This window comes from Arachis stenosperma, chromosome 9 (assembly GCF_014773155.1).
Source record: "Arachis stenosperma cultivar V10309 chromosome 9, arast.V10309.gnm1.PFL2, whole genome shotgun sequence".
In the NCBI taxonomy this organism is placed as follows: Eukaryota; Viridiplantae; Streptophyta; class Magnoliopsida; order Fabales; family Fabaceae; genus Arachis; species Arachis stenosperma.
This window is the reverse complement of record NC_080385.1, coordinates 155,464,328-155,490,059: the sequence shown is the minus strand read 5'-3', so window position 1 is coordinate 155,490,059 and position 25,732 is coordinate 155,464,328. Positions and strand designations below refer to the sequence as shown.

The 25,732-nt window shown below is 36.2% G+C and overlaps 2 protein-coding genes across 3 annotated transcripts; one reads left to right on the top strand and one right to left on the bottom strand.

Annotated features, from left to right (window-relative positions):
- Positions 1-7,755: 7,755 nt before the first annotated feature.
- Positions 7,756-8,833, bottom strand: LOC130951651 (uncharacterized). Of its 2 annotated transcripts, none has more exons than XM_057880345.1 (2): positions 8,610-8,755; positions 7,756-8,253 (listed from the first exon to the last, which is right to left on the bottom strand). In XM_057880345.1, exons 1-2 carry the CDS (start codon positions 8,645-8,647, stop codon positions 7,998-8,000), a joined length of 294 nt encoding a protein of 97 aa, XP_057736328.1. In that variant the 5' UTR covers positions 8,648-8,755; the 3' UTR covers positions 7,756-7,997. The 2 variants fall into 2 exon arrangements, with proteins under 2 accessions (XP_057736328.1, XP_057736327.1); XM_057880344.1 differs by having other exon boundaries at positions 7,770-8,262; positions 8,610-8,833.
- A 1,589-nt stretch (positions 8,834-10,422) lies between these two features.
- On the top strand, positions 10,423-13,363 carry LOC130951892 (probable prolyl 4-hydroxylase 9). The gene is made up of 8 exons (XM_057880642.1): positions 10,423-10,571; positions 10,658-10,768; positions 11,231-11,388; positions 11,510-11,612; positions 11,693-11,788; positions 11,882-11,947; positions 12,027-12,146; positions 13,242-13,363. Exons 1-8 carry the CDS (start codon positions 10,455-10,457, stop codon positions 13,326-13,328), a joined length of 858 nt encoding a protein of 285 aa, XP_057736625.1. The 5' UTR covers positions 10,423-10,454; the 3' UTR covers positions 13,329-13,363.
- The last annotated feature ends 12,369 nt before the right edge of the window (positions 13,364-25,732 follow it).

Here is a 25,732-nt window from a genome sequence, read left to right as displayed (position 1 = left end):
ACTTCTGTTGTTCCCTCCGGGCTTGGTGCTAGCAAGCTTTGAGAGGGCGTCTGCTCGGGTATTTTGCTCCCGAGGTATGTGCCGGATTTGCATTTCCGGGAAGTGTTGTAATTGCGCCTGTGTTTGGTCCAGGTATTTCTTCATAGTGGGGTCTTTGGCCTGGTAGCTTCCCTTTACTTGAGATGTGACGACCTGGGAGTCGCTAAAGATTGTGATTCTTTTGGCTCCGACCTCTTCGGCTAGCTTTAGTCCTGCTAGTAGGGCCTCGTATTCAGCTTGGTTGTTTGAGGCCTGTAACTCGAATTTTAGGGATAGCTCTATCCGTGTTCCTTGATCGCTTTCGAGTATAACACCGGCTCCGCTTCCTGTTTTGTTTGAGGATCCGTCGACGTATATATTCCACGAGAGTGGGGTTCCCGGGGTCTCAGTGTATTCTGCGACGAAGTCGGCTAGATACTGAGATTTTATAGCAGTCCGGGCTTCATAGTGGAGGTCGAACTCGGACAGTTCCACCGCCCATTGTAGGATTCGTCCTGCCATGTCTGTTTTTTGTAGGATGTGTCTCATGGGTTGGTTTGTCCGGACTTTGATGGTGTGGGCTTGAAAGTAGGGGCGGAGTCTTCGAGCTGTGAATACTAGTGCATAGGCGAATTTCTCTATTTTCTGATAGTTTAATTCGGCCCCTTGTAGCGCTTTGCTTACGAAGTATATGGGGTGTTGCCCCTGTTCATTTTCTCGTATTAGCGCCGAGGCGACTGCCCGATGTCCGACCGAGAGGTATAGCACGAGCTCTTCCCCTTTTAGAGGTCGGGTTAGGATTGGTGGCTGCCCGAGGAATTCCTTGAATTCTTGGAAGGCCTTTTCGCACTCCGGGGTCCATGAGAAGGGTTTCCCTTTCTTTAGGAGTGAGTAGAGGTAGTGATCTTATCGCTGATCCGCCAAGAATCTTGATAGGGCGGCTAGCCTTCCATTCAGTTGTTGTACTTCTTTGACACACGTTGGGCTTTTCATGTTGAGTATTGCTTGGCATTTGTCTGGGTTTGCTTCGATGCCTCTTTGAGTCAGCATGAAGCCAAGATTTTCCGGCCTCCGCGGCAAAGGTGCACTTTGTCGGGTTAAGTCTCATGTTGTTTCCTGAGGTGTCGAAGATACTGCTGAGGTCGGCCACCAAGTTTTTGTCTTCTTGTGTCTTTACCAGATGTCGTCGACGTACACCTCTAGCTGTAGCCCGATGTTCTGAGAATACTTTGTTCATTAGCCTCTGGTAGGTTGCCCTTCTTCCCCCGAAGGGCATACGTAGCAGTAGTTTGCCTTTGGGGTTATGAACGAGGTCTTTTCTTGGTCGGGTGCATACATTGGGATTTGATTGTATCCTGAGTATGCATCCATGAAGGAGAGGTATCTGTAGCCCGAAGCTGCATCGACTAAGGCGTCGATGTTTGGTAGGGGATATGGATCTTTAGGACAGGCTTTGTTGAGGTCTGTGTAGTCGACGCACATCCTCCATTTTCCATTGGGTTTCTTTACTAGGACCACGTTTGCGAGCCATAGGGGGTATTTTACTTCCCTAATGAACCCTGCATCTAGTAGTGCTTGTACCTGTTCTTCTATTGCTTGCATGCGTTCGGGTCCGAATTTCCTGCGCCTTTGTTGGACAGGTCGGGATCCCGGGTACACTGATAGCTTATGGCACATTAGTTCGGGGCTTATGCCTGGCATATCGGAGGCTTTCCAGGCGAAGAGGTCGGAATTCTTCCTTAAGAGGGCTGTGAGTTCCTCCTTCAAGCCTGCTCCAAGTTTTGCCCCTATGTTTGTTACTTTCTCGGGTGTGTTCCCGATTTGGATTTTTTTGGTTTCTCCTTCTGGTTGTGGCCGAAGGTCTTCTCGGGTTTGGACTCGCCCGAGTTCTATTGTGTTGACTTCTTTCCCTTTTAAGCTCAAACTTTCGTTGTAGCATCGCCGTGCTAGTTTTTGGTCGCCTTTTAGGGTAGCGATTCCCTTTGCGGTAGGGAACTTCATACAGAGGTGAGGGGTCGAGACTATAGCTGCTAGTCTGTTTAGGGTTGGTCGTCCAATGAGGGCATTGTATGCCGAGGTGACGTCGACTACAATGTAGTCGATGTTTAACGTTTTGGTCTGCTCGCCTTTTCCGAAGGTGGTGTGTAACGAGATGTATCCTAAGGGACGGATCGGGGTATCTCCTAGTCCGAACAGGTCGGTAGGATAGGCTTTTAGCTCTTTTTCTTCAAGTCCGAGTTTGTCGAAGGCCGCTTTGAACAGGATATCTGCCGAACTTCCTTGGTCGATCAAGGTTCGGTGTAGGTTGGCGTTTGCTAGGATGATAGTGATCACCATAGGATCGTCGTGTCCGGGTATTATTCCAATAGCATCTTCTCGGGTAAATGAGATAGTAGGTAACTCGGGCAAGGGGCCGTCTTCTCGGACGTGGTAGACTTCTTTGAGGTGTCTTTTTCGTGAGGATCTGGATGTCCCTCCGCCTGCGAAACCTCCGTTTATCATGTGTACGTGCCTTTCTGGGGTTCGTGTTGGTTCTGCCCGACCTTCGTTGTCTCCTCGCCTCCTCTTCCTGGTTTCTTCTCCTTTCTCAGCTATGTATCCGTCGAGTTTTCCCTCTCTGGCTAATTTTTCTATAACGTTCTTTAGGTCGTGGCAGTCGTTAGTAGAATGACCGTAGAGTCTATGATATTCACAGTACTCGGACCGATCTCGTCCTGCTCTTTTGTGCTTCAGAGGTTTGGGTGGAGGGATCTTCTCGGTGTGGCATACTTCTCTGTAGACGTCGACCAGGGAGACTCGGAGGGGAGTGTAGCTGTGGTACTTCCGTGGCTTGTCCGAGCTGGATTCTTCTTTCTTTTTCTGTTCCCGATCTCGATCTCGGAATGAGTGGGTTGACTCCTTCCTTGAAGAGTCTCTTAGCTGGGAAGTTTCCTCCATGTTGATATATTTTTCTGCCCGCTCTTGCACCTCGTATAAGGAGGTCGGGTATCACTTGGATAGGGATTGGCTAAACGGTCCTTCTTTTAGGCCGTTTGCTAGCCCCATGATGGCTGCTTCCGTGGGCAAGTGTTGTATGTCCAGGCAGGCTTTGTTGAATCGCTCCATGTATTCCCGGAGGGTTTCTTGGTTGCCTTGTTTGATCCCGAGTAGACTGGGGGCATGTTTTGCCTTATCCTTTTGAATAGAAAACCTAGTTAAGAATTTTTTGGTCAGGTCCTCAAAGCTGGAGATTGACCCCGGTGGTAGGTTGTCGAACCACTTCATGGCCGACTTGGTGAGAGTGGTGGGGAAGGCTTTGCACCGAATTGCGTCGGAGGCGTCGACGAGGTACATTCTGCTTCTAAAGTTGCTGAGGTGGTGACTTGGATCGGTGGTGCCGTCGTAGAGGTCCATATCTGGTGGTTTGAAGTTTCGCGGTACTTTCTCCTTCATGATCTCTTGTGTGAAGGGGTCATGATTGTTTTCGGGGGTGGTGCCTCGTTCCGTCCGGTCTTTCAGGTTGGCTTCTATTTTCCGCAGTTTTTCTTCTAATTCTCTGCGCTTGCGAGCCTCCCTTCTCAGATCTTGTTCAGTTTCCTTCTGCTTTTTTATGTCCTCTTCGAGTCGTTTCAGCCGGTCTTGTTGTGCCCGAACTGTTTCCAGAATCTCCGAACTCTTTTCTTTTTCGGGATTTTGTGGATCTTTGTCTAGGAGTGATGTCTTTGGGCGATTCTGTTTGTTTCCCCCTGGAGTGCGTGGTGACAGAGGGCTGTCCGGCCGTTCTCCGGTGTCAACTTCCTCTTCTTGTTCTGATGTAGCGTGGTTATTGTTGGGAGGGTCGTCCGCCATGGTAAAGGGATGACTTCCAGGGTCCCCGGCAACGGCGCCAATGTTCCGGGGGTTACCTGAAACGCGTAGCTCGGTCGTCCGGCAAGGCCCGAGATGGGGGTCTGTGACCCGAGCTGGTCGTGATGAACGGCGGGGGGTTGTACCTGCAATGACACTCCGATGCTTAAGTTAGCATGGGTCCAAGCAGATATCAAGTAGAATTAGAGTATGAGTTATACCTGGGTGCTCCAGTGTATTTATAGTAGTTTGGCCGTGATCATCCCTGGATAAGATATTCTTATCTTATCTTATCTTATCTTCTGGGAGTTTTATCTCTATCTTTGCGGAACCGCCTTTCCCAGGCCTTTTTTGGCCTTTAGGTCTTGGGCTACGTTCCTTTTGATGGGCCTTCTTGGCATGTTTGTCCGAGGTCCGACCTCAGGTGTAGACCTTTGGGATGAGGTCGGACCTTCTGTGGTGTAGCCGAGTTAGGAGAGCTCGGTCAAGGTATGAACAGTTTCATTGTTGATGTATTCAAGAAAAGGTGTTCTCCATGCGTTTGCCTGTGTGATGCTTAATATGCATGATAACTCAGTGCTTGGTTTCTCTAATGTGAGTTGTGACAGTGTTGGTGTGTGTGTGGTTATTCTTGTGGAGGCCAATTTAGATAAGATATTTGCCCTAGTATTTTTTCTTCTTTGCACATGTTTAATATTGACCTTGTCAAACTTTGAAATAGATCCTTTGCCATGAGCCAATATTGCTCTACCAGAGAATCTTTTACCTAGAAGTCGCCCTTGATTTGCTGAACAACCAATAGCGAATCACAGTAGGCTGTGAGTTGAGATATCTAGAGACTGAGGACGAGCTTTAGTCCTGCCAGCAGAGCTTCATGTTCTGCCTGGTTGTTGCTTACTGTGAAACAGAATTGGAGTGACTATTCTACTACTACTGTGTCTCCGTCTTTTAGTATTACTCCTACTCCACTGCCTTTACGATTTGATGCTCCATCCACATGTAACTTCCATTCCTTTTCCTTAGTTATCTTGTCAATGGTGAACTCAGAGACGAAATCTGCCAATATTTGTGACTTCAAAGTCGGCCTTGATTGGTATTGAATGTCGAACTCGGAAAGTTTGATAGACCATTTTATCAGTCGTCCAGCCAGCTCGGGTGTAGTTAGTATTTGTCACAAAGGTTGATCTATTCTGACTATTATTGTGTGGATTTGGAAATAATGTCTCAGCCTTCTTGCTGTGGTTACCAATGCCAGGGCTAGCTGTTCTATCTTGGTGTATCTTGTCTCGGCCAATTGTAGGACTCTGTTGATGAAGTATACCGGCTTTTGTACTTTTTCTGTTCCTACAATTAGAATTGAACTTATAGTATGGTTAGATATAGATAAATATAAATATAAAGGTTTACCAACGTCTAGTCTTTGCAGTATTGGAGGTGATGTTAGGATAGCTTTTAATTCGGAGAAGGATTTTTCACAGACTTCGGTCCATTCAAACCTTTTGTTCTTAGATATAGTCTGGAAGAAGTAATACGATCGGTTATGACTGTAGGTAGAAAACGTGATAGTGCAGCAACTCTTTCGGCCAGTTGCTGAACCTCTTTCACTATTTTTGGGCTTGCCATGTTGAGTATGGCGTCATATTTCTCAGGGTTGGCCTCAATTCCTCTTAAAGTTAGCATGAAACCAAGAAACTTTCCTCTTTATACCCCAAAGGCACATTTTTCTGGATTTAGCCTTATATTATATGCTCGGATTTGGCCAAAGATCTCTATTAGGTCGGCACAATGTAACTTTGTGCTAACGTCTTTGTGACCATGTCATCCACGTAGACCTCGATATTTCTTCCTATTTGTTGCTGGAAAACCTTGTCTATTAGTCGCTGATAGGTGGCACCTGCATTCTTTAGGCTAAAGGGCATTACTCTATAACAAAAATTACCGTGCTCTGTTATGAAAGCTGTTTTACTTTGGTATTCTAGATGCATTAAAATCTGGTTATAACCAGAGTATGCATCCATGAAGCTTAAGCTATTGAATCCAAAGGCACTGTCAACCAATTTGTCAATAGAAGGCAATGGATAAGCATCTTTACGGCAGGCATTATTAAGATTCGTAAAGTCGACGCATATGTGCCATTACCTGAGTTTTTTCTTACCATTACCACATTGGATAGCCATGTTGTGAATCTGATTTCTTTGATGAAGTCAGCAGCGAGTAGATTGTTGGTTTCTTCGAGTGACGCCTTCATTTTTTCTGCTTCGAGGTTTCTCTTTTTCTGAGCTATGCGCCGAACTGTTTTGTCAATAGCCAGTTTGTGGCATATGCTTTTGAGGGCGTGTAAGTGGACCTCTGGGCTTAGATCTGGAATCTCCATGGTCGCCTCGGCAAACCGTGTCATGTAGTCCTTTAAGCTCTCATGTTGCCTTTGCTTGATGGTGCTTAGGTAGTCTGACCCATGCACATATATTTTTGATTCAGCGAAGTAATCGATGAAGGATCTCGCCATTTCTTCGAAAGAAGAGATTGAACATGCAGACAACTTAGAAAACCAGAGTAATGCAGCACCATCTAGATAAGTAGGAAAAGTTCGGCAAAGTATAGGTTCAGATGCACCATTAAAGAACATCATAGATTGAAATTTCGTAATATGGACACGGTGATCACCAAATCCCTTGTATGGTTCAAGGGTAGTTTGCAGCACAAAGTTTTTCGGTATTTGAAATTTGACAATGTCCTCTGAGAAAGGGTTGTCTATGGTCAGCTTCTATTTTGGTGGGGTGAGCTTTTGGGGTTTTGACTCTCGTGATTGCGTGTTGCCCGGGTTCGAGCTTTTGGGGTCTCTTTGGGCATGTTTTCTAGCTCGATCATTGGATGATAATTCGGCTATCCTTCGAACTTCTGCCTAGAGTTCGGCAATTTGAGCTAGGAGCTCTGCTTGTGTGGGTTGCTGGACTCCGTTGTTAGCCATCCTCGAGATTCAGTAGTCCTGAAAGAAGAGAGCACAAAGCTAAAAAAGAGGGTTAAACTCAGTGGGGTTTTTATTTCGGGCTCCACGGTGGGTGTCAGATGTTCCGTCTTGTGAAAAGCTGCCGAGCTATGACGATCTCTTTCGAGCAATACACTGCTTGTTCCGAAGGACTATAGGTTGGCTGGGCCCCAAACACCGCAGCGGAAATATCTGCAGAAGATACTCCAACGTTCAAGTTAGTGAAAGGTTTAGTAAAGATGTTAATTATATAGATGAATAAATTACTGATTTGTTGAAATATTCCGTGATTCTTGGTGAAGGGTTGAGTTCCGTTTGTGGGGAGGTTGCTTTGTTGATAGCCTTTGATTATTCAAACTTCGTGTCCGACCTTTGTTAATTTATTATTTGGTGGCTGAGGTATAGGGTACGCATCAGGAGTAAAAGTCGAAGTTTAACTCAAATTAATTGGCTATAAAACAGCATATGAAAAGTAATTATTTATGTATAATTCATAAAAAAAAAGATAACCCAATTAATAAACATGTAAGTATAAGAATAATAAGATGGACCAATCCCATTGACAAACTGGTCGAGGAAATTAGTGTTTGAAATATAGTTGCATTTGGCATGAATGCTGTGATGATTTATTAATTTACTCTCTATTTTTTTTTTCTCTGTTAGACTTAATATTCTATTCAAAGATTTGATACATGTATGAGCCATTATAATGGTGCAGCAGAAAGTAAATGTTAGACCACAAACTTCCCTTTCATATTATTCTCTCAAGACTTTTAGGTTAGAGAACTTAAAAGTGTTATTTTATGATTTTATCAACTCTCGATGATATATATTGGCTCCTTTATTTAGATTAGATGCTTTATTAAGACCACCAGCAGTGTATTCAGCAACTGTATCAATCAATAGCCACATTAAGATATTTAGTATAGTGACAGAAGAGACACACAGTGATTATGCATGGTGTAAGAAACCACAGTTACTTGTTAAGGATTATTGAAGCATTCATAAGGATGCTTGATCTCCATATTTATTTAGTTACAATAGCCACTCAACATTTGCATGTTGGTGCTACTTTAAGTTTGGGAACTAATAACCTTATTGACTAAGTATGTTATATATCTATAGGTAGTTATTTAGTTCCCCATTAACAGGAATTTAATCCAATTAATTAAGCTTTTGTGTTGTCTACACCATCAACATTTCTGAGCCAGTAAGTCTGAGTGAAAGAGGCTGCACCCTCAGGAACATCATCCATCACCCATTCATGCCCTTTTGGGAAGTAAATCCCTGTGCGTGGGTGTGGAACCCAGCATGTTGAATCCTCTATCTTCCCATAACTCTTTGGAATTCCTCCACAGCTTTCTGCTGCATGTTGGGAACTCCCTGAGAACTTTATCACCCCACTTTCTGTTCTCCTTGCTCCCCTGTTTGTCCTTCACATTTCAATTCTTATCATTTAAATGGACTCAAACTATGTTTCTTGGTATCTCAACGTAAAATACAATTATATTAATGGTGAAAACGTACACGCAGTTATCTTCATGCAAAGTTGATAGTTGAGAGCCGTTACATAAAAATCTAGTCAAATCAGCTTAATCATCTAACGACTCTCAATTATCAATTTCACGTGAAGTTAACTGCAAGATTCTCTATCATAAAAGAATCATCAAACAGGATTAAGGGATCATGGTAAGGCCAATGCACTATTATTTCTAGTGGCAAACACTCCTGAATATGCAACACAACTTGATCATTAAGAAAATTCCTGATGATAACTTACCGGAGAAGCAACATATCTGTGACGCCGCGCCTGGCCATGAGAGCTGCAAGAAGCTAAGCAGAATCAATCAGGTGGTACAATAATATGTAGTGAATCAATATCAATGCAGTACCACGGATAGTATGCGTTACAATAAGGAATGTTTTTGCTTTCAAAAACCCCATCACCCCACAAGGGTATTTATAGCAGTGTAATGCTGCATGATTTGCAAATAAAGAGAAAGGATCCAATGAAAGAATAAGTTCTTTTTCCACATGTATTGAAGCATAAAAGCAGATAGAGAGACTTTATTTGAGTTATGGAAATGGGTTAATGATGTGAGAGCTTTGTGTTTGTCTGGGAAAACCAATCTGTGGTTTTAAATACTTGCTTTTGAGGCACCGTTAAAAGTGCTTTCAGAAATGGATAAAGCGACTCTTATCTTATTAAGAATTATTGTGGAGGTTTCTCTTATAAGATCTTTAAGGACAAGAAAGAATATTGCTATTGTACGACCCTTTATGATATTGGAATAACTCTATTAACACACTATTTCTTGTTTAAATCAAGTACAAACTTCATTCATATCATTAATTAATCACATTTTCTGCTAATACAAACTCCCTTATTTGGAAGGACACTGTCACATTTGATTGTTCCTTTTATAATCTGCGCGTGGAAGTGTCTATTATTCCTAGCTACATCGTGTATAATCCGTGTTATAGAATAAATACCATCAACATGGTTCAGTACTCATGATCTTAGTCCTTAATTGTTCTCTTTTTCTCTTTTCTGATGAAACAATTTAACATGGCATATTATCCGCTGTTAGCTTAAAAAAGTGTGTGGCCAGCTAATGGAAAAAAGAAGCTAGTGCATATTAGTAACAAATTAAGAATGTAAGTTTCATTTAATTAGTTAAAATTTGCCATTTTCAACTCATAAAGATTCCCCTTTTTATTTGAGACAATAGTACTATATTACTGTCCATGCATAATTTTAATATCAGATTAATTATTTAAAAAAAAAAATATTTAAGTCTTTTATGATAATACAAAATAAAAAAAAAAATTACTCATGTATTTTGTTATCTATAGTGACGCATTTTGTTGCTGTCATATGAGTATAAAGATGATATCGTTTTAAATAATAACGCATTTGTTATATTATATCGTGAGTTTTCATATAATATTTATCAACTGCTTTTTATTTACTATGAATTCTAATAAAATAGATTAAATTTTGTTTAAAAAATTATCATTTGTGTGACGATCTTTTATAAACAAACACATCACTATAATTAGCGATACACATAAATACCGTCATTAAATTTTATATCATAAATTGACAAAAAACATAAGGTATCCATTATTTAATATTGCAGAAGACTAAATTACTATTTTTTTTTTAGGAACTAATCAATTGAAGATCGAAATTCTGAGGATCTAGTTATTATTTTACTGTTAAATAAACAAGATTGCACGTGTAACTTTGAGATACTCATTATAAAAATAAAAATTAAAATAAAACACTGTGGTTAGATATAACATTACATATTAGGCAATTGCTTGTTCATTAAAAAGTTGTATAGCATCTGCACTGAAAAAGGTACCAGGTTTGCAAAAATTAATAAACTAGAGTGAGTGGTGTGGATTGACAAGTGTAAGAAAATATAGAAATAGTTCCGCCATTATCGCCTAAGGTGACACGTTTTGTAGAGAGAAAGTGACATGCAACCCAAACCCAAAATATTTGATTATAATCTTCACTCTCCACACGCTTGTTGCAGAGCAAAACCTTTAGAGACAAGAAACAAAGAGTGAAAAAAAAAAGAGACTAGTTTTGTTGATTGATCATAATATAAGGATGAAAGGGAAAGCCAAAAGATCGAAAGTGAAGTTGGGGGTTCCTGTTCTGGTAATGGTTTGCTCCCTTTTCTTCTTTACTGGGCTCTTTGTATCTCCTATGCTCTTCAACTTTCAGGTTCTTATTAGCTTCTTCCTTTTGCTGGATACATATTTCATATTAAAAGCTCATTTAATTAGCATTAGCTATGATGATGATTGCAGGATTTTGGTGACGTGGGACAGGGGCAACCGTGGTCTAGATTGCTTCAGGAATCTGCTGCCAAAGAATATGGCAAGTCTGGAGACCCCTTTATTCATTCAATCCCATTTCAGGTGTGACCCTTATAATCTCCTGTTCCTTCATGTTGAACTTTAGAAGGAGAAGGAGGAGTATTAATATATTTTGAAGTTTAGTTAGCATCAACAGTAATTTAGATTTAATGGAGACTTTAGACACCCTTTCTACTGATAAAAAGATTTAGAGTTTGATTTGACTCCTAAAAGAAAATTTCATTAGACAAATGAAAAGAGAAATAAACTCTATGTGAATTTCTCCGTGTATAACTATTTAAACGTCTCTTTTATTAGTTTAATCTTGGTGGAAACTTAGGTGCAGTCTATTTTACATAAAGTTGATAATTGAAAATCTTTAGATGATTTGACTGATTTGACTAAATTTTTATCTAACGACTCTTAACTATCAACTTTAGGTAAAGTCAACTGCACCTGAATTTTCACCTTTAATCTTTTGAGAGGAGTAGTTTTACGACAGATGTCGCACTTTCTTTTGTTCAGATTTTGAGTTGGCGACCAAGGATAGTTTACTTTCCGAATTTCACAACTGCAGATGTATGCGAAAAAATAATTGAAATGGCAAAGCCTAAATTGGAACCCTCTAAATTGGCATTGAGGGAAGGAGAAACTGTTGAGAGCACAAAAGGCACTAGAACAAGGTACTCTTTATCATGTAATTTTGGATCTTATATTGGAAAAATAAATAAATAAATAATAGTGTCACATGATAGTTTTACCTTACCATAGTTAAGTTGAGTGCTAACTTTCAACTGTCAACAGTTCAGGTGCATTCATCTCTGCATCAGAAGACAAATCTGGTATCTTAGACTTCATTGAAAAGAAAATTGCTAAGGTTACAATGATACCAACGAATCATGGAGAAGTATGTTTTTGTTTCTCAATCTGTCTGTGAACCTTCCAGACAGGAAAACTGTTCTATTCATGTATGTTGCTGTAGTGCAGGCATTCAATATACTGAGATATGAGGTTCTTCAGAAATATGATACTCATTATGATGCCTTCGACCCATTTGAATATGGAAATGTTCATAGCCAAAGGGTATACCTTTCTTCACACTCTTTACTTTTCTTTTCACCATAATATGCTAATTCTGAATGCATCTTGCTGGTTGTCTCGTGCTTAATTGCGCAGATTGCTTCGTTCTTACTATACCTATCAAGTGTCGAAGCAGGAGGAGAAACCATGTTCCCTTTTGAGGTGAAACATGGAATTTACTACCATGTCTTTGATACTTTCAATGCCATCAAACTTGATGATAAGTGTTTTTAATTTGCAGGATGGTTTGAACATGGACATTGGTTATGATTATAAACAATGCATTGGTTTGAAGGTGAAGCCAAGACAAGGTGACGGGCTTTTATTCTATTCAGTTCTTCCAGATGGGAACATTGATAAGGTAATAATCTTCCATTTTAGACAACAATGTTATAATAACAGGGTGGATACTCATTCTGTCTTTGTTTTTTTTTAACTCTGTGAAACTGATTAGTCCCTCCTCTGTCAATAATTTCTCTCTTGAGAAGTTGATCAACTTATTTATCCATTAAGTGTAAGCTAGGATTGACAGTTTTTTATTTATTTGGGATTTCATTGTCTTTTATATTAGAATAATTATTAGGGGTCATTTAAGATTTTTTTTTTCTATTTTTTATTTTTTCATATATATTAATTAAATTTATTATGCAAAAATTAAAAAATATTAATAATTTTTAAATTCTTTTTACTTATAGAAATTGAATAGAAAATATACGTATTAATAAGAATGACATTAATAATTATTGTTATAAGTCTTATCTATTTGTTATTAGTTATTCTAAAATGTTAAAATATAGATTTTTGATGTTATGTTTACATAGTTAGTTAACATAAACATTATCATTTGTTGTATTTGTTTTAGATAAAATATTGTGTCAATTTTTTCATTATCTATTATAAAATAAAATGTATACTTCATCTAAAAATAATGAGTTTATGTAAATTATGATGGTTAATTTAAATTGAATACACCTAAAATTTAATATAATCTAAATAATATAATATTTTAATAATTGTTTTAAACAACAATGAAAAGATTAAAAAATATATTTTTATTTTGAATAAAAAATATATATTCTCTATTTAATTTTTACGAGTAAAAAAATTTAAAAATTGCTAATATTAATCAGTTTTTATACACAATAAATTTAATCAATGTATATGAAAAAGATAACAACAAAATAAAAAAAAATCTTAAACGGTCCTGACAATTATCTACAAAAAACAACGAAGTCCTAAACACAAAAATTTATCAATCGTTAATTCAGAGAAAAAACATTAATCGGAGGGTTAATTAGTCTCACAAAAATAAAAATCAAGAATTAAAAATAATTTTGTTTGTTAAGAATTTCGTTATCTTCTAGAATAATTATCAGGAATTACTTAAATTTTTTTCTTTAATAATATAATATTTTGTTACTTTCCTTCCTGGTTGATTATGTGAATGTTAGTGCAGACTTCTCTTCATGGAAGCTGTCCAGTGATTGAGGGGGAGAAATGGGTGGCAACTAAGTGGATCAATGATAAAAAGCAACACTACTAAATGTTCTTACTCCCAAATTTTCAATTTTCTCTATCAAATTCATGCCTCTTGGATACAAATTTTACTCTTGTTAATAATTCTATTGTAAGTTGTAACATTGATCAAATTTCCATTTTAGTTTTTTTTTTAGTATAACATATCTGCTGCATCTCTAAACTAATCTTGATTTCATTATCATTCCAATGGTTAAAATAAGAATACAACCATGTAACGTTATAAAAAAATCGATTATTTATATAAAATGCAAGATATGTATTTAATTGTAAAAAAAATGTAAATTTAATTAATATAAAAAATATAAAATGAAGACATTATAATTAAGTGAATTTGATCTCGTGTTTTTTCAAATAAAAGATTAATTGTTTTTTATCACATAATCTAATAACAATTAAATAAAAAAATAATGTTATACATCTATTTTTTTTTTATAAATTAAGTGTAATCAAATTAAATAATACGATTTAAAATAATATTAGTTATAACTGATTTTTATTATGTTAGATCTATTTAGTTAGACTTGATTAATAAAAAGATTTAAATGTATAGTATTATTATAAATAAAATAAATTATATCATTATAATTAATATTAACTCTTAATTTGATTTGAGTTTTAATAATTTAACCAATTAACTAATGATTTTTTTTTTAAATTACACAATTATTAGAGAAGTCATATTTTATAATTTTCATTTTCTTCAAACCACTTATTTATTGATAAATTCTAACAAACAAATAAAAAAAATCAAATGCTAGACTAACCTAAAGTAAAACGAAAGAGCATATATGTCTAATAATTACGTGCTGATCAAATATTTGTGTATCATGTACAAAATTACATAATTTTACTATAAAGAATTTAAAAACTGAAAAAGTAGTCTTTTTTTTTTTTATTTGGTTATAGTAAACCTTCTTAAAATTCTGTTTGAAGATATTTTCTTTGGTAGTTAGGGATTAACATAATGTTATATACTATTGCTATTTTTCTTCAATGGAAAAACAAAATTTTTTAAAAGAAAAACTTTGCATCAATTTAGCTTCAATGGAACAATCACCGTTGGTTTTATTTTTTAAATTTGTTCCTCTTAGCATTTGAGCTTTTGTTTTTGTTTTCGTTTTTTGAAATTAATTAATAAATGGATTGATTTGAAAAAAATATAAAAAAAATTGTAAAATGAGATTTTTTTTTAGTAACTCTCGTAATTAAAAAAAAATAAAAAGTATAGGTGAACAATTATTTCTAACTAGTCAACTTTAAACAATTGTAATTAATAATTATTAATTTTGTATTTTAAAAAAATAAAATTTAAATAATTACTAATTAATGATAATTAATTAATATAAAATATAATTTAAAAATATTTATTGATTTATTGTTAATTAGATCTTTATTGATTATCTAATAAAATTGTAAAAAAAATATTATAATTAATTATTTAAATTATCAAAACTTAAGTTAAATTAAGAGTTGGTATTAGTTGTGATAATAAAAATCTATTTCATCTAATAATTATTAAATATCGTAAAAGATAACTAACTTTTTATTTAAAAGAGAATTAGATAGAATTTATTTTATAATTATCGTATATGTTATATTCTATTATTAATAAAAGAATGACCATACGTAAAAACCAACGCAATTCACAAGTATAAAATTATGTAAAATCTTATAAATTAATTATTTATGCTAAACTTACGATATTTTAACTAGGTGACAAATTGGGAAGTCCATCCCACCTTCCAAAAGTCCGTCATCTCATCTAATAGGTTGGTCCGTTCGGTTCTATCTAATGAGACGGTCATGAATTATTTTTTTGTCTCGTTTAATAGTAGATTAATGGTCAAGTATATTAATTTTTTTTATAAACTATTAAATATTAAAAATATATATAATTTAAAAATTATTTTAATAAATTTATAATTTTTAAAATATAAAAAATATAATTTTTAAATTTATGAATATTAAAATTTTTATAATTATACATATGTAATAAATATAATAATAAATCAATTTTTTAAAATAAAATAATAAAATTAATATTGTCCAAAACAAAACAAACATTATCTAAAATATATAATTAAACATCTACAAATTTATAATCAATCAAATATAAAATATAATCCAAAATATAATTTAGAACATTTTTAATTATCATCTTCGTTTTCTTGTAGATCAATAATATTACAAAAATGTGTAAAAAAAAGCCTTGACAAAAAAATGTCTAGTTCGCTAAATCTGCGTTTGTTGTTAGAGACAGGACAGAACATGACACTGAAATGGAGACAATAGAACGGAGACACTAAAAATTATCTTTTGTGTATTCTGTCCCGCTCCACAAAAACCCGTCAAAACTTACAGATTAAGCGGTGCAAATTAGGCGGACTTTTTAAAATTTGGCGATTTTAAGTTTCCAACCTAACCCACTTTTTTGTGAATTACGCAAGCCAGCTCGATGGATTTTGGCCCGTTTGACACTCCTAATTCGGGAATGGATCCTCTAAATTGTTAAAAAAAATTGAGAGTGTAAAGTGTGATCTCTAACTCTTCATTGTTTTCTCTCTCATATTTATTTTTAGTCCCACTTATAAAATTAATAGTAAAATATCACATTTTACTCTCTCAATTGTTAAAAAAAATTGAGAGGATCCATTCCCCTCCTAATTCCAGTCGTTAAAAATTTAAAGGAAAGTATTAAATCATAATAATATTTTATGTTACAATAAGGATAAGGATGGATGCTCATTGATGGTGGATCTAATTTCCTATGCTGAAGGAAGCAAATTCTCATGACAGCACAATTAATATAGTTTGAAAAGTTGAATTTATTTGCCTATAAAAGCATGGACGAGGCAAATAGATTTTACACACAAAAATACTAATACTTCCTTTTCTTTCTCTATACAGCAATAATAAAATAAAAGCGAATGCAATTCTCTCTCTCTATTTTTATACTCCTTTCTATCTTTATATATATATTTATGCAATTCTCTCTCTCTTTACTTTTATATCATTCTATCTTTATATATTATATATATATATATATATATATATATATATATATATATTATTATGAGCTAATTATTTTAACATTAGAGTCTTCTATTTATACATCTTTATTTTATATTTAATATATCTTTTATTTATTTCACAACACGTTATCAGCACGATGCTCTAACCAACTGAGCTAATAGGCCAGCAGCCAAATGTTTCCCATTTAAGAATATTTGGGTGTGCGATATATGTTCCCATTGCACCACCTAATCGCACCAAAATGGGACCCCAAAGAAAATTGGGGATATATGTTGGATATGATTCTCCCTCTATAATGAGGTATCTTGAGATACAAACTGGAGATGTATTTAAAGCCCGGTTTGCAGATTGTCATTTTGATGAATCAAAATTTCCAACATTAGGGGGAGAGAATAAGCTTCCTGAAAAGGAACTTAACTGGAATGCATCATCGTTGATGCATTTAGATCCTCGATCAGGGTAATGTGAACTGGAAGTTCGAAAGATTATACATTTGCAAAGAATAGCAAATAAATTGCCTGATGCATTTTCCAATACAAAGAGGATAACTAAATCTTATATACCAGCGGAAAATGCCCCAATTCGAATTGATGTCCCAGTCGGACAAGTAGCCACTGAAGCAAATTCACGCTAGAAGCGTGGCAGGCCTGTCGGTTCCAAAGACAAAAATCCTCGAAAGAGAAAAGAGGTAAATAATATTCCTGTTGAAAAAGACATAGTAAAGACACCTGCAGTTGTCCAAAATTCTTATATAACGCCAGAAGACGTTCAGGTACTTGAAAATTGTGAAAATGACGAGATCTCGATAAATGATGTCTTTACAGGAGAGAAATGAGACCGAAATAAGATAATTGTCAATGAAATATTTGCATATAATGTGGCATTGAATATCATGCATGAAAATAAGGATCTTGAGCCAAGATCAGTCGAAGAATGTCGACAAAGGAATGATTGGTCAAAATGGAAAGAAGCTATGAAGGCTGAATTAGACTCACTTGCAAAACGTGAAGTCTTTGGACCTGTAGTCTGTACACCTGAAGATGTAAAACCTGTTAGATATAAGTGGGTATTTGTGAGAAAACGAAATGAGAAAAATGAAGTTGTGCGCTACAAAGCCTGGCTTGTGGCACAAGGTTTTTCACAAAGTCCTGATATAGATTATGAAGAAACGTATTCTCCTATAATGGATGCGATAACATTGCGTTATTTGGTCAGTTTATCTGCATATCATAAACTGCATATGCATTTAATGGATGTGGTAACAGCCTATTTATACGGCTCATTAGATCGGGATATCTATATGAAAGTCCCTGAATGACTAAAGATATCTAAACCATCTAATGAATATTCGCAAGGGTTATACTCAGTCAAATTGCAAAGATCTTTATATAATCTAAAGCAATCTGGACGAATGTGGTATAATCGTCTTACTGAGTATCTGGACAAAAACGGTTTCAAGAATGATGATATATGCCCGTGTGTCTTTATAAAGAAAACTACTTCTGGATTTATTATAATTGCTATGTACGTTGATGATTTAAATATCATTGAGACTCCTGAAGAGATTTCAACAATTATAAAAACTCTAAAAGAAGAGTTTGAGATGAAAGATCTTGGAAAGACTAAATTTTGTCTCGGACTGCAGATCGAGCATACAAAAGATGGGATCTTTACTCATCAAACAACATACACAGAAAAGATCTTGAAGAGATTTTATATGGATAAGTCACATCCATTAAGTACTCCAATGATCGTAAGATCTTTGGATGTGAAAAATAATCAATTTCGTCCTAAAGAAGAGAATGAAGATATCATTGGTCCTGAAGTACCATATCTTAGTGCCGTTGGAGCGCTAATGTATCTTGCTAATAATACGCGACCTAACATATCATTCGCGGTGAATTTACTAGCAAGATATAGTTCCTCTCCAACCAGAAGACATTGGAGTGGAATCAAGCAAATCTTTCGATATCTTCATGGAACGGTTGATATGGGATTGTTTTATCCCTATGGATCCAAGTCACAATTAGTTGGCTATGCGGATGCTGGATACTTGTCCGATCCACATAAAGGGAGATCTCAAATAGGATACCTGTTCATGTATGGTGGTACAGCTATATCATGGGGGTCCACAAAACAGACGATAGCAGCAACCTCTTCTAATCATGCTGAAATACTGGCAATTCATGAAGCTAGTCGCGAGTGTTTTTGGCTGAGGAGTCTGATTCAATATATTATGTCATCATGTGGACTGATTGATCATAAGATAGCTCCAACTGTCCTATTTGAAGATAATACATAATGCATTGCTCAACTTAAAGGCGGATACATCAAAGGTGATAGAACAAAGCATATTTCTCCCAAATTCTTCTTCACTCATGATCTTCAAAATCAAGGGACAATTGATATCCAACAGATCCGCTCAAGTGATAATCTGGCAGATTTATTTACAAAGTCATTCCCAAAATCCTCCTTTGAAAGATTGGTACATGAGATTGGGATGCGCCGATTTCGAGACATTAAATGATGTCGGCATAAGGGGGAGACTGTACTCTTTTTCCCTTGGTCAGGTTTTTTCCCATTGGGTTTTTCTTGACAAGGTTTTTAATGAGGCAGTTTCCGTCACAAAGGATATTGTACTCTTTTTCCTTCACTAAGTTTTTTTTCCCACTGAGTTTTTCTTTAGTAAGGTTTTAATGAGGCATATTCCTAAATGAGCATCGAAGGGGGAGTGTTACAATAAGGATAAGGATGGATGCTCATTGATGGTGGATCTAATTTCCTATGCTGAAGGAAGCAAATTCTCATGACAGCACAATTAATATAGTTTGAAAAGTTGAATTTATTTGCCTATAAAAGCATGGACGAGGCAAATAGATTTTACACACAAAAATACTAATACTTTCTTTTCTTTCTCTATACAGTAATAATAAAATAAAAGCGAATGCAATTCTCTCTCTTTATTTTTATATTCCTTTCTATCTTTATATATATATATATATATTTATGTAATTCACTCTCTTTAATTTTTATATTCCTTTCTATCTATATATATATACACATTACAACATATAATATTATTATATATATAAATCATTATTGAACTAATTATTTTAATATTAGAGTCTTCTATTTATACATCTTTATTTTATATTTAGGTGGATTCTATGATGTAGAAGGAGAGAATCTTCTACATCTATATATATTTGTTGTCAATAGAAAAAAGTACCAAGTGTCCAGAAAGAGAATGAAGGTTCTGGTAGGCTTAGAGAAGGGGGGTTGAATCTATGCCTTCCTTTTTAAGTTGCTGTTTTGATCCTTTTTAAGTAAAGTTACAAATCTGATTCTGTTTGAACTCAGCAGCGAAAATTTATGAGACAATTTATTTTTGTCTCATGAATATCAGAAAACAGAACATGACAGAGAAGAAAAAGCTAACTCCAGCATATATCCTGGTTCGGTTGCTTTGTGCTAAGCAACCTACATCCAGTCTCCTCCACAACTATGGAAGAATTTCACTATAGTTAACAGTATTACATACACCAATTTCACACTCAAGTTCTAACCTAACTTGACATTGGCTATGCTAACACTCAACTATTCACTCTTAGTGCTATCCCAACTAAGAAAGGGATACCAAACAGGTACAAGATACAAGACACTTAATCAACCTAAATAAATATGAAAATAACTCTAGGCTTTTCTCTAAGTGTATCTCTCAGCCTTTTTCAACTCTTGGCTTTTTCTCAAGCTTTCTCACAATGCTTTTCTCTCAAGAAATTACAGAAAGATAAGCTTAGAAAAATACATCACAATCAGTAAAACATGAAGGAGAGACTTCATCAACAGCCTCTGTGCTATGCGAAAAACCAGATTAGCAAGTCTCTGATTCAGTTCTCATACTGGCGTAATGCACCTTTGATTAGGTTACACTGTCCAGTTAGTTGAACTTCTTCAAAGAGCTCTTCTCAGAACAAACTTTCAAACTCTGGTTTTCTCTCCTTACCTCTGAATGAACAGAAAAACTTCTTTTTAACTCCTTGCATGTTGCTGGGTCCTTCTTCCAAGGTCAACATCTTGAGCCTTGAGCTTCACCAACCACAGGTTCACTTTTCTCCTTAATCCTCAGGTAGAAACTTTCCTTCTGACTTCCTCATCTTGACCGAAAAGCCATAAAGCAGTAACCATAGAAATCTTTCATGGTCAACTTGATCTTAGCCATAGAAACGCTACTTGGTCCCCAAGTATCACTTGTGACGTAGATGTGAAACAGAGTAGGCAGAGAACCACTTTCCCTTGAATGCCATTTTCGGATATAGCAGAGAGTTGGGAAGAAGAGAAGAGGATTGATGTAAGCAAGATGAGATGGAATACCTTTAACTAAGCTTGATTTGGTTTGAGTTTTGTGATTTGATTTCTGTGTATCAAGCTTAACCTTTCTCTCTCTTGCTTCTTTGGTGTTTGCTTGTTTAAGAAGCTCTTTCTCTCTTCTCTTTCTTACTTTTTCTGAAGCTGATTTGACTTGATCAGAGAGGAGGGGAACGTGCTTGGTTGGAGCAACATGGAGGGAATTTGCTTGCTGAATTATCAAACCGGGCTTGGGTTGGATCTTTTCAATTTTTGGCCCGTTTGTTCCTTTCCTTTGATTCTTGAAGAATTTTGCTTGAGATGGATGACTTGGGCTTGGTTTATTTTCATTTCTCATTTAGCCCACCAGCAGATTTATTTTTGTTTAACATTGGGCTGCTTTAAACTAATTTTTGGCCTGCAGCATGTTTATAAATAATTAGTAATTATGCAATTATAATTAATCAACACTAATTATTTATTTTGCCCAAAAATAATGTTTGTCATCACTAATTAATATTGTTAATTTCTCAACTCAACAATCTCCCCCTTGATGACAAACATGATTTAAGCAATAATCAAAAGAAAGTGAAGTAAGGTTTAGAAACTCCCTTTGATTTTTGTCATTTGCTTTTATGTTGCTCCCCCTTTCCTTTTCAAGATTAGCTCCCCCTGGATTTATGCTTTCCTCTTTGTTCCTGTTTATGCATTGTACTTAAAGAAAGCATAATAAAGAGCTATGCACATTTATCTTGTCTAAGAGATATCAAATGAGCAACATCACATAATCAGCCCAACATTAATCAAATATCAGCAGCAAAAGGATTCATCATGTGAAATCAAATTTTAGTGCAGCAATTAGACAAAAATCCGAAAGAATTACTAGTAGCTGTATCAACACCAAAAATTACCATCATTCTAGTGCTATTACTCCCCCTTTTGTCATCAAGGGTGGAAAATAAAAAAGAACAACAAAAAACATCAATACAAATCCTGCAAGAGAAGGTTAGATCACAGTCCAAAGTTCTAACTAAACCAACAAAATTTCAGCAATATTTAGAGTTATTACAGTCATCCAAAATAAAAACAGTTCAACAGTTGCAAAATAAATAGAATTCATGAGACAAAAAGAGAGCAGCAATAGCAGTTTTCATGAGACAAATCTTAGGCATCAGAATTATCCCCTTCTGATCCAGCTTCCTCTTCATCCTCAGTGGCCTGATCTTCATCCTCATTCATGTTATTAATGAATTTCATAAGCACAGCCACCCTATCTCTTGATTTCTTCAGGAAGTTATGCTTGCTAGCTAGCTTTCTTTGTTCCTTACTCATGGCAATGAAGTAATTTGATTGGGAGACAAACTCTTGAGCGACATCTTTGACCACATTCAGCAAAATGGCTTTCTTTCCAGTTGAAATGGAAGTACCCTCAGTGGAGGGAGGAGGAGAGTCATCTGGAATGAGCTCGTCATCATCATCATCTAGAACCACTCTCTCAGATCTAGTTGGCCCTTTTGCTGTTTCACTGAACCCCCCCTTTTAGGTATGAAATGTCTGTTTCATAATCCTCATTTGACAGGTCAACACCAAAATTTTCAAATATGCAAGTAAAACATGTCATAAGGTAGCTTTATCTTTTACTTCTAACAGAATCAAACGTATCAGCCATTAAATAGGCAAAAGAGATTTCTATTTTAGTGATTAGGGCATACAAACAAGGTGTCAGTTGTAAGAAACCTTTGATATGAACTACTTTGAGGAATCAAGATGTGATTGACAATACGGTGCAACTGAGCACGTTCATATCCTAGTGCTTTGTGAGTGGGTGTGATGCCATCAATTAAGGAAACATGTTCACAAATGTGCCAAAGCATCATGGTAATATATACCAACACCTTCATCCCATTTTACAGATGTAGGCGCAGGGCCCAACATCAGTTACTTCAAGGAATCACTGTATTTCATTATTCAAGATAATGTCTCTGCCCTTAACATAGGAATGCACACTTCCTTCAGGTAAGTCATGTTGCATAAAATTCTTTGACTAACTGAGGATATACAAGTTTTTGATTTTGAAAAGGTGATTCCAGTCCAAAAACTCCAAATTTTCAACAAAAGGAAAACCTTTCTTTTTCAAATCAGGTAAATCAGCAAGAAAAGATGGACATAGAGTACGGTACTGAATAACTCCCTCATAAAAATCATGGTTCATGGCAGATTTGAAACGATGGGGGTTATAGTCTGAGTGAGATGTCATGTAATGTGATTTGTGAGCAAAATGATCTATGTCTGGTTCTCTAACTGATTTGAGAGGGACACGAGTGTTACCTCTCTGTGAACGCACAGGAACAGACCTTGACTTAGGTTTTGTAGGCTCAGGAACAGGTTCTTCAACAGCAGGACGCTTACCCTTGGATGAACTCGGTTTTGTGGAACTTGGTTTGGATGGCGTTGCCTTCGATGGTGCCGTCGATTTGGCAGGAGCAGGATACCTTGGAGTGTTCTTGGTCTGAGCCATGGGGTCACAGCGAGGAGGAGAGGTAGGAGGAGAAGGTGAGGGAGTGAAGGTGGTGTCTTAAGAACGGGTTGATGGTCTAGGAAAACCTGGAAGTTTATGGATTTTCTCACGAGGTGCTCTTTTGGCAATGACTTTCTTCCCCATTTTGGTTAAACTGATGCTTTTGATGGAAGAGAGATAGTGGTGTGAGAGGGAAGAAACCGAAGGGTTGTGGAGAAGTTATGGAGGGAAGAGAGGGATTGTTGGTAACCGTACCCAAAAGCAAATTTCCAAAACCATACAACTGCATCACCATTTGAAAAGACTTGACAAGACATGACCTCATAAAAGAGAAGATTTTATTTGATCTTTAAATTAAAAACAGGAAATTAATTTTAAATTTTGAAAGGCAATCAGAATTAAATTGACACTCCTTTTGGACCAAAGTCAAAAATTAAGTTTAGCAAAAAAAAAATTTTTTTCGGGCCACAAAAAAAACTTTTAATGAAAACTTAAACACACAAGTAAGAATATAAGCAAGCAAGAATGTAACATTCATATTGGGCCCAGATGTGGTTTGAATTAATGAAACATATAGGACTACCCAGATCTGAATTGAGGTTGGCCCAGATTGATTTTTCACTTGCAATAAGCCCAGAACACGCTGTCTTGAAGGAAACATTCATCATCTGCCCAGAATTGTCTCATACCTGTTTATGAGACAAAAATCTCCAGCAAATACATCAGCACTTTTCAAACAGAAAATCACAGCTCAAAATGCCTAGACAAGTCCTAAGCATGCAGAATCTATCCTCAGCTAATGGTTTTGTAAAAATGTCTGCTAATTGCTCCTCAGATTTAACAAATTGAATGCTAATATCCCCCTTTTGGACATGTTCTCTTATTGAGTGAAATTTCACTTCAATATGCTAGTCTAGAGTGCAAAACTGGATTTTTAGAAATATGATGGCACTCATATTATCACACATTAAGGGATATTTTCAGCATTTAATTTGTTTCCAGTCCAAAAAACTCCAAATTTTCAACAAAGGAAAACCTTTCTTTTCAAATCAGGTAAATCAGCAAGAAAAGATGGACATAGAGTACGGTACTGAATAACCCTCATAAAAATCATGGTTCATGGCAGATTTGAAACGATGGGGGTTATAGTCTGAGTGAGATGTCATGTAATGTGATTTGTGAGCAAAATGATCTATGTCTGGTTCTCTAACTGATTTGAGAGGGACACGAGTGTTACCTCTCTGTGAACGCACAGGAACAGACCTTGACTTAGGTTTTGTAGGCTCAGGAACAGGTTCTTCAACAGCAGGACGCTTACCCTTGGATGAACTCGGTTTTGTGGAACTTGGTTTGGATGGCGTTGCCTTCGATGGTGCCGTCGATTTGGCAGGAGCAGGATACCTTGGAGTGTTCTTGGTCTGAGCCATGGGGTCACAGCGAGGAGGAGAGGTAGGAGGAGAAGGTGAGGGAGTGAAGGGTGGGTCTTAAGAACGGGTGATGGTCTAGGAACCGGAAGTTTATGGATTTCTCACGAGGTGCTCTTTTGGCAATGACTTTCTTCCCCATTTTGGTTAAACTGATGCTTTTGATGGAAGAGAGATAGTGGTGTGAGAGGGAAGAAACCGAAGGGTTGTGGAGAAGTTATGGAGGGAAGAGAGGGATTGTTGGTAACCGTACCCAAAAGCAAATTTCCAAAACCATACAACTGCATCACCATTTGAAAAGACTTGACAAGACATGACCTCATAAAAGAGAAGATTTTATTTGATCTTTAATTAAAAAAGGAAATTAATTTTAAATTTTGAAAGGCAATCAGAATTAAATTGACACTCCTTTTGGACCAAAGTCAAAAATTAAGTTTAGCAAAAAAAAAATTTTTTTCGGGCCACAAAAAAAACTTTTAATGAAAACTTAAACACACAAGTAAGAATATAAGCAAGCAAGAATGTAACATTCATATTGGGCCCAGATGTGGTTTGAATTAATGAAACATATAGGACTACCCAGATCTGAATTGAGGTTGGCCCAGATTGATTTTTCACTTGCAATAAGCCCAGAACACGCTGCTTGAAGGAAACATTCATCATCTGCCCAGAATTGTCTCATACCTGTTATGAGACAAAATCTCCAGCAATACATCAGCACTTTTCAAACAGAAAATCACAGCTCAAAATGCCTAGACAAGTCTAAGCATGCAGAATCTATCCTCAGCTAATGGTTTTGTAAAAATGTCTGCTAATTGCTCCTCAGATTTAACAAATGAATGCTATCCCCCTTTTGGACATTTCTTATTGAGTGAAATTTCACTTCAATATGCTTAGTCTTAGAGTGCAAAAATGGATTTTAGAAATATGATGGCACTATTATCACACATTAAGGGAATATTTTCAGCATTTAATTTGTAATCAGCAAGCTGTATTTTTAACCATAAAGCTGAGAACAACAAGAAGAAGCAGCTATATACTCAGCCTCTGCAGTGGATAAGGCCACTGTTGGTTGCTTCTTACTTG

What these genes read in the sequence shown, in the direction of transcription:
- LOC130951651 (XM_057880344.1), bottom strand. Translation starts at nt 8,647, where the DNA reads ATGGCCAGGCGCGGCGTCACAGATATGTTGCTTCTCCG. An exon ending in ACAGATATGTTGCTTCTCCG is followed by an intron (nt 8,263 to 8,609) that starts GTAAGTTATCAT and finishes TGAAATGTGAAG; the next exon opens with GACAAACAGGGGAGCAAGGA.
- LOC130951892 (XM_057880642.1), top strand. Translation starts at nt 10,455, where the DNA reads ATGAAAGGGAAAGCCAAAAGATCGAAAGTGAAGTTGGGGGTTCCTGTT. An exon ending in CTATGCTCTTCAACTTTCAG is followed by an intron (nt 10,572 to 10,657) that starts GTTCTTATTAGC and finishes TGATGATTGCAG; the next exon opens with GATTTTGGTGACGTGGGACA. An exon ending in TTCATTCAATCCCATTTCAG is followed by an intron (nt 10,769 to 11,230) that starts GTGTGACCCTTA and finishes TCTTTTGTTCAG; the next exon opens with ATTTTGAGTTGGCGACCAAG.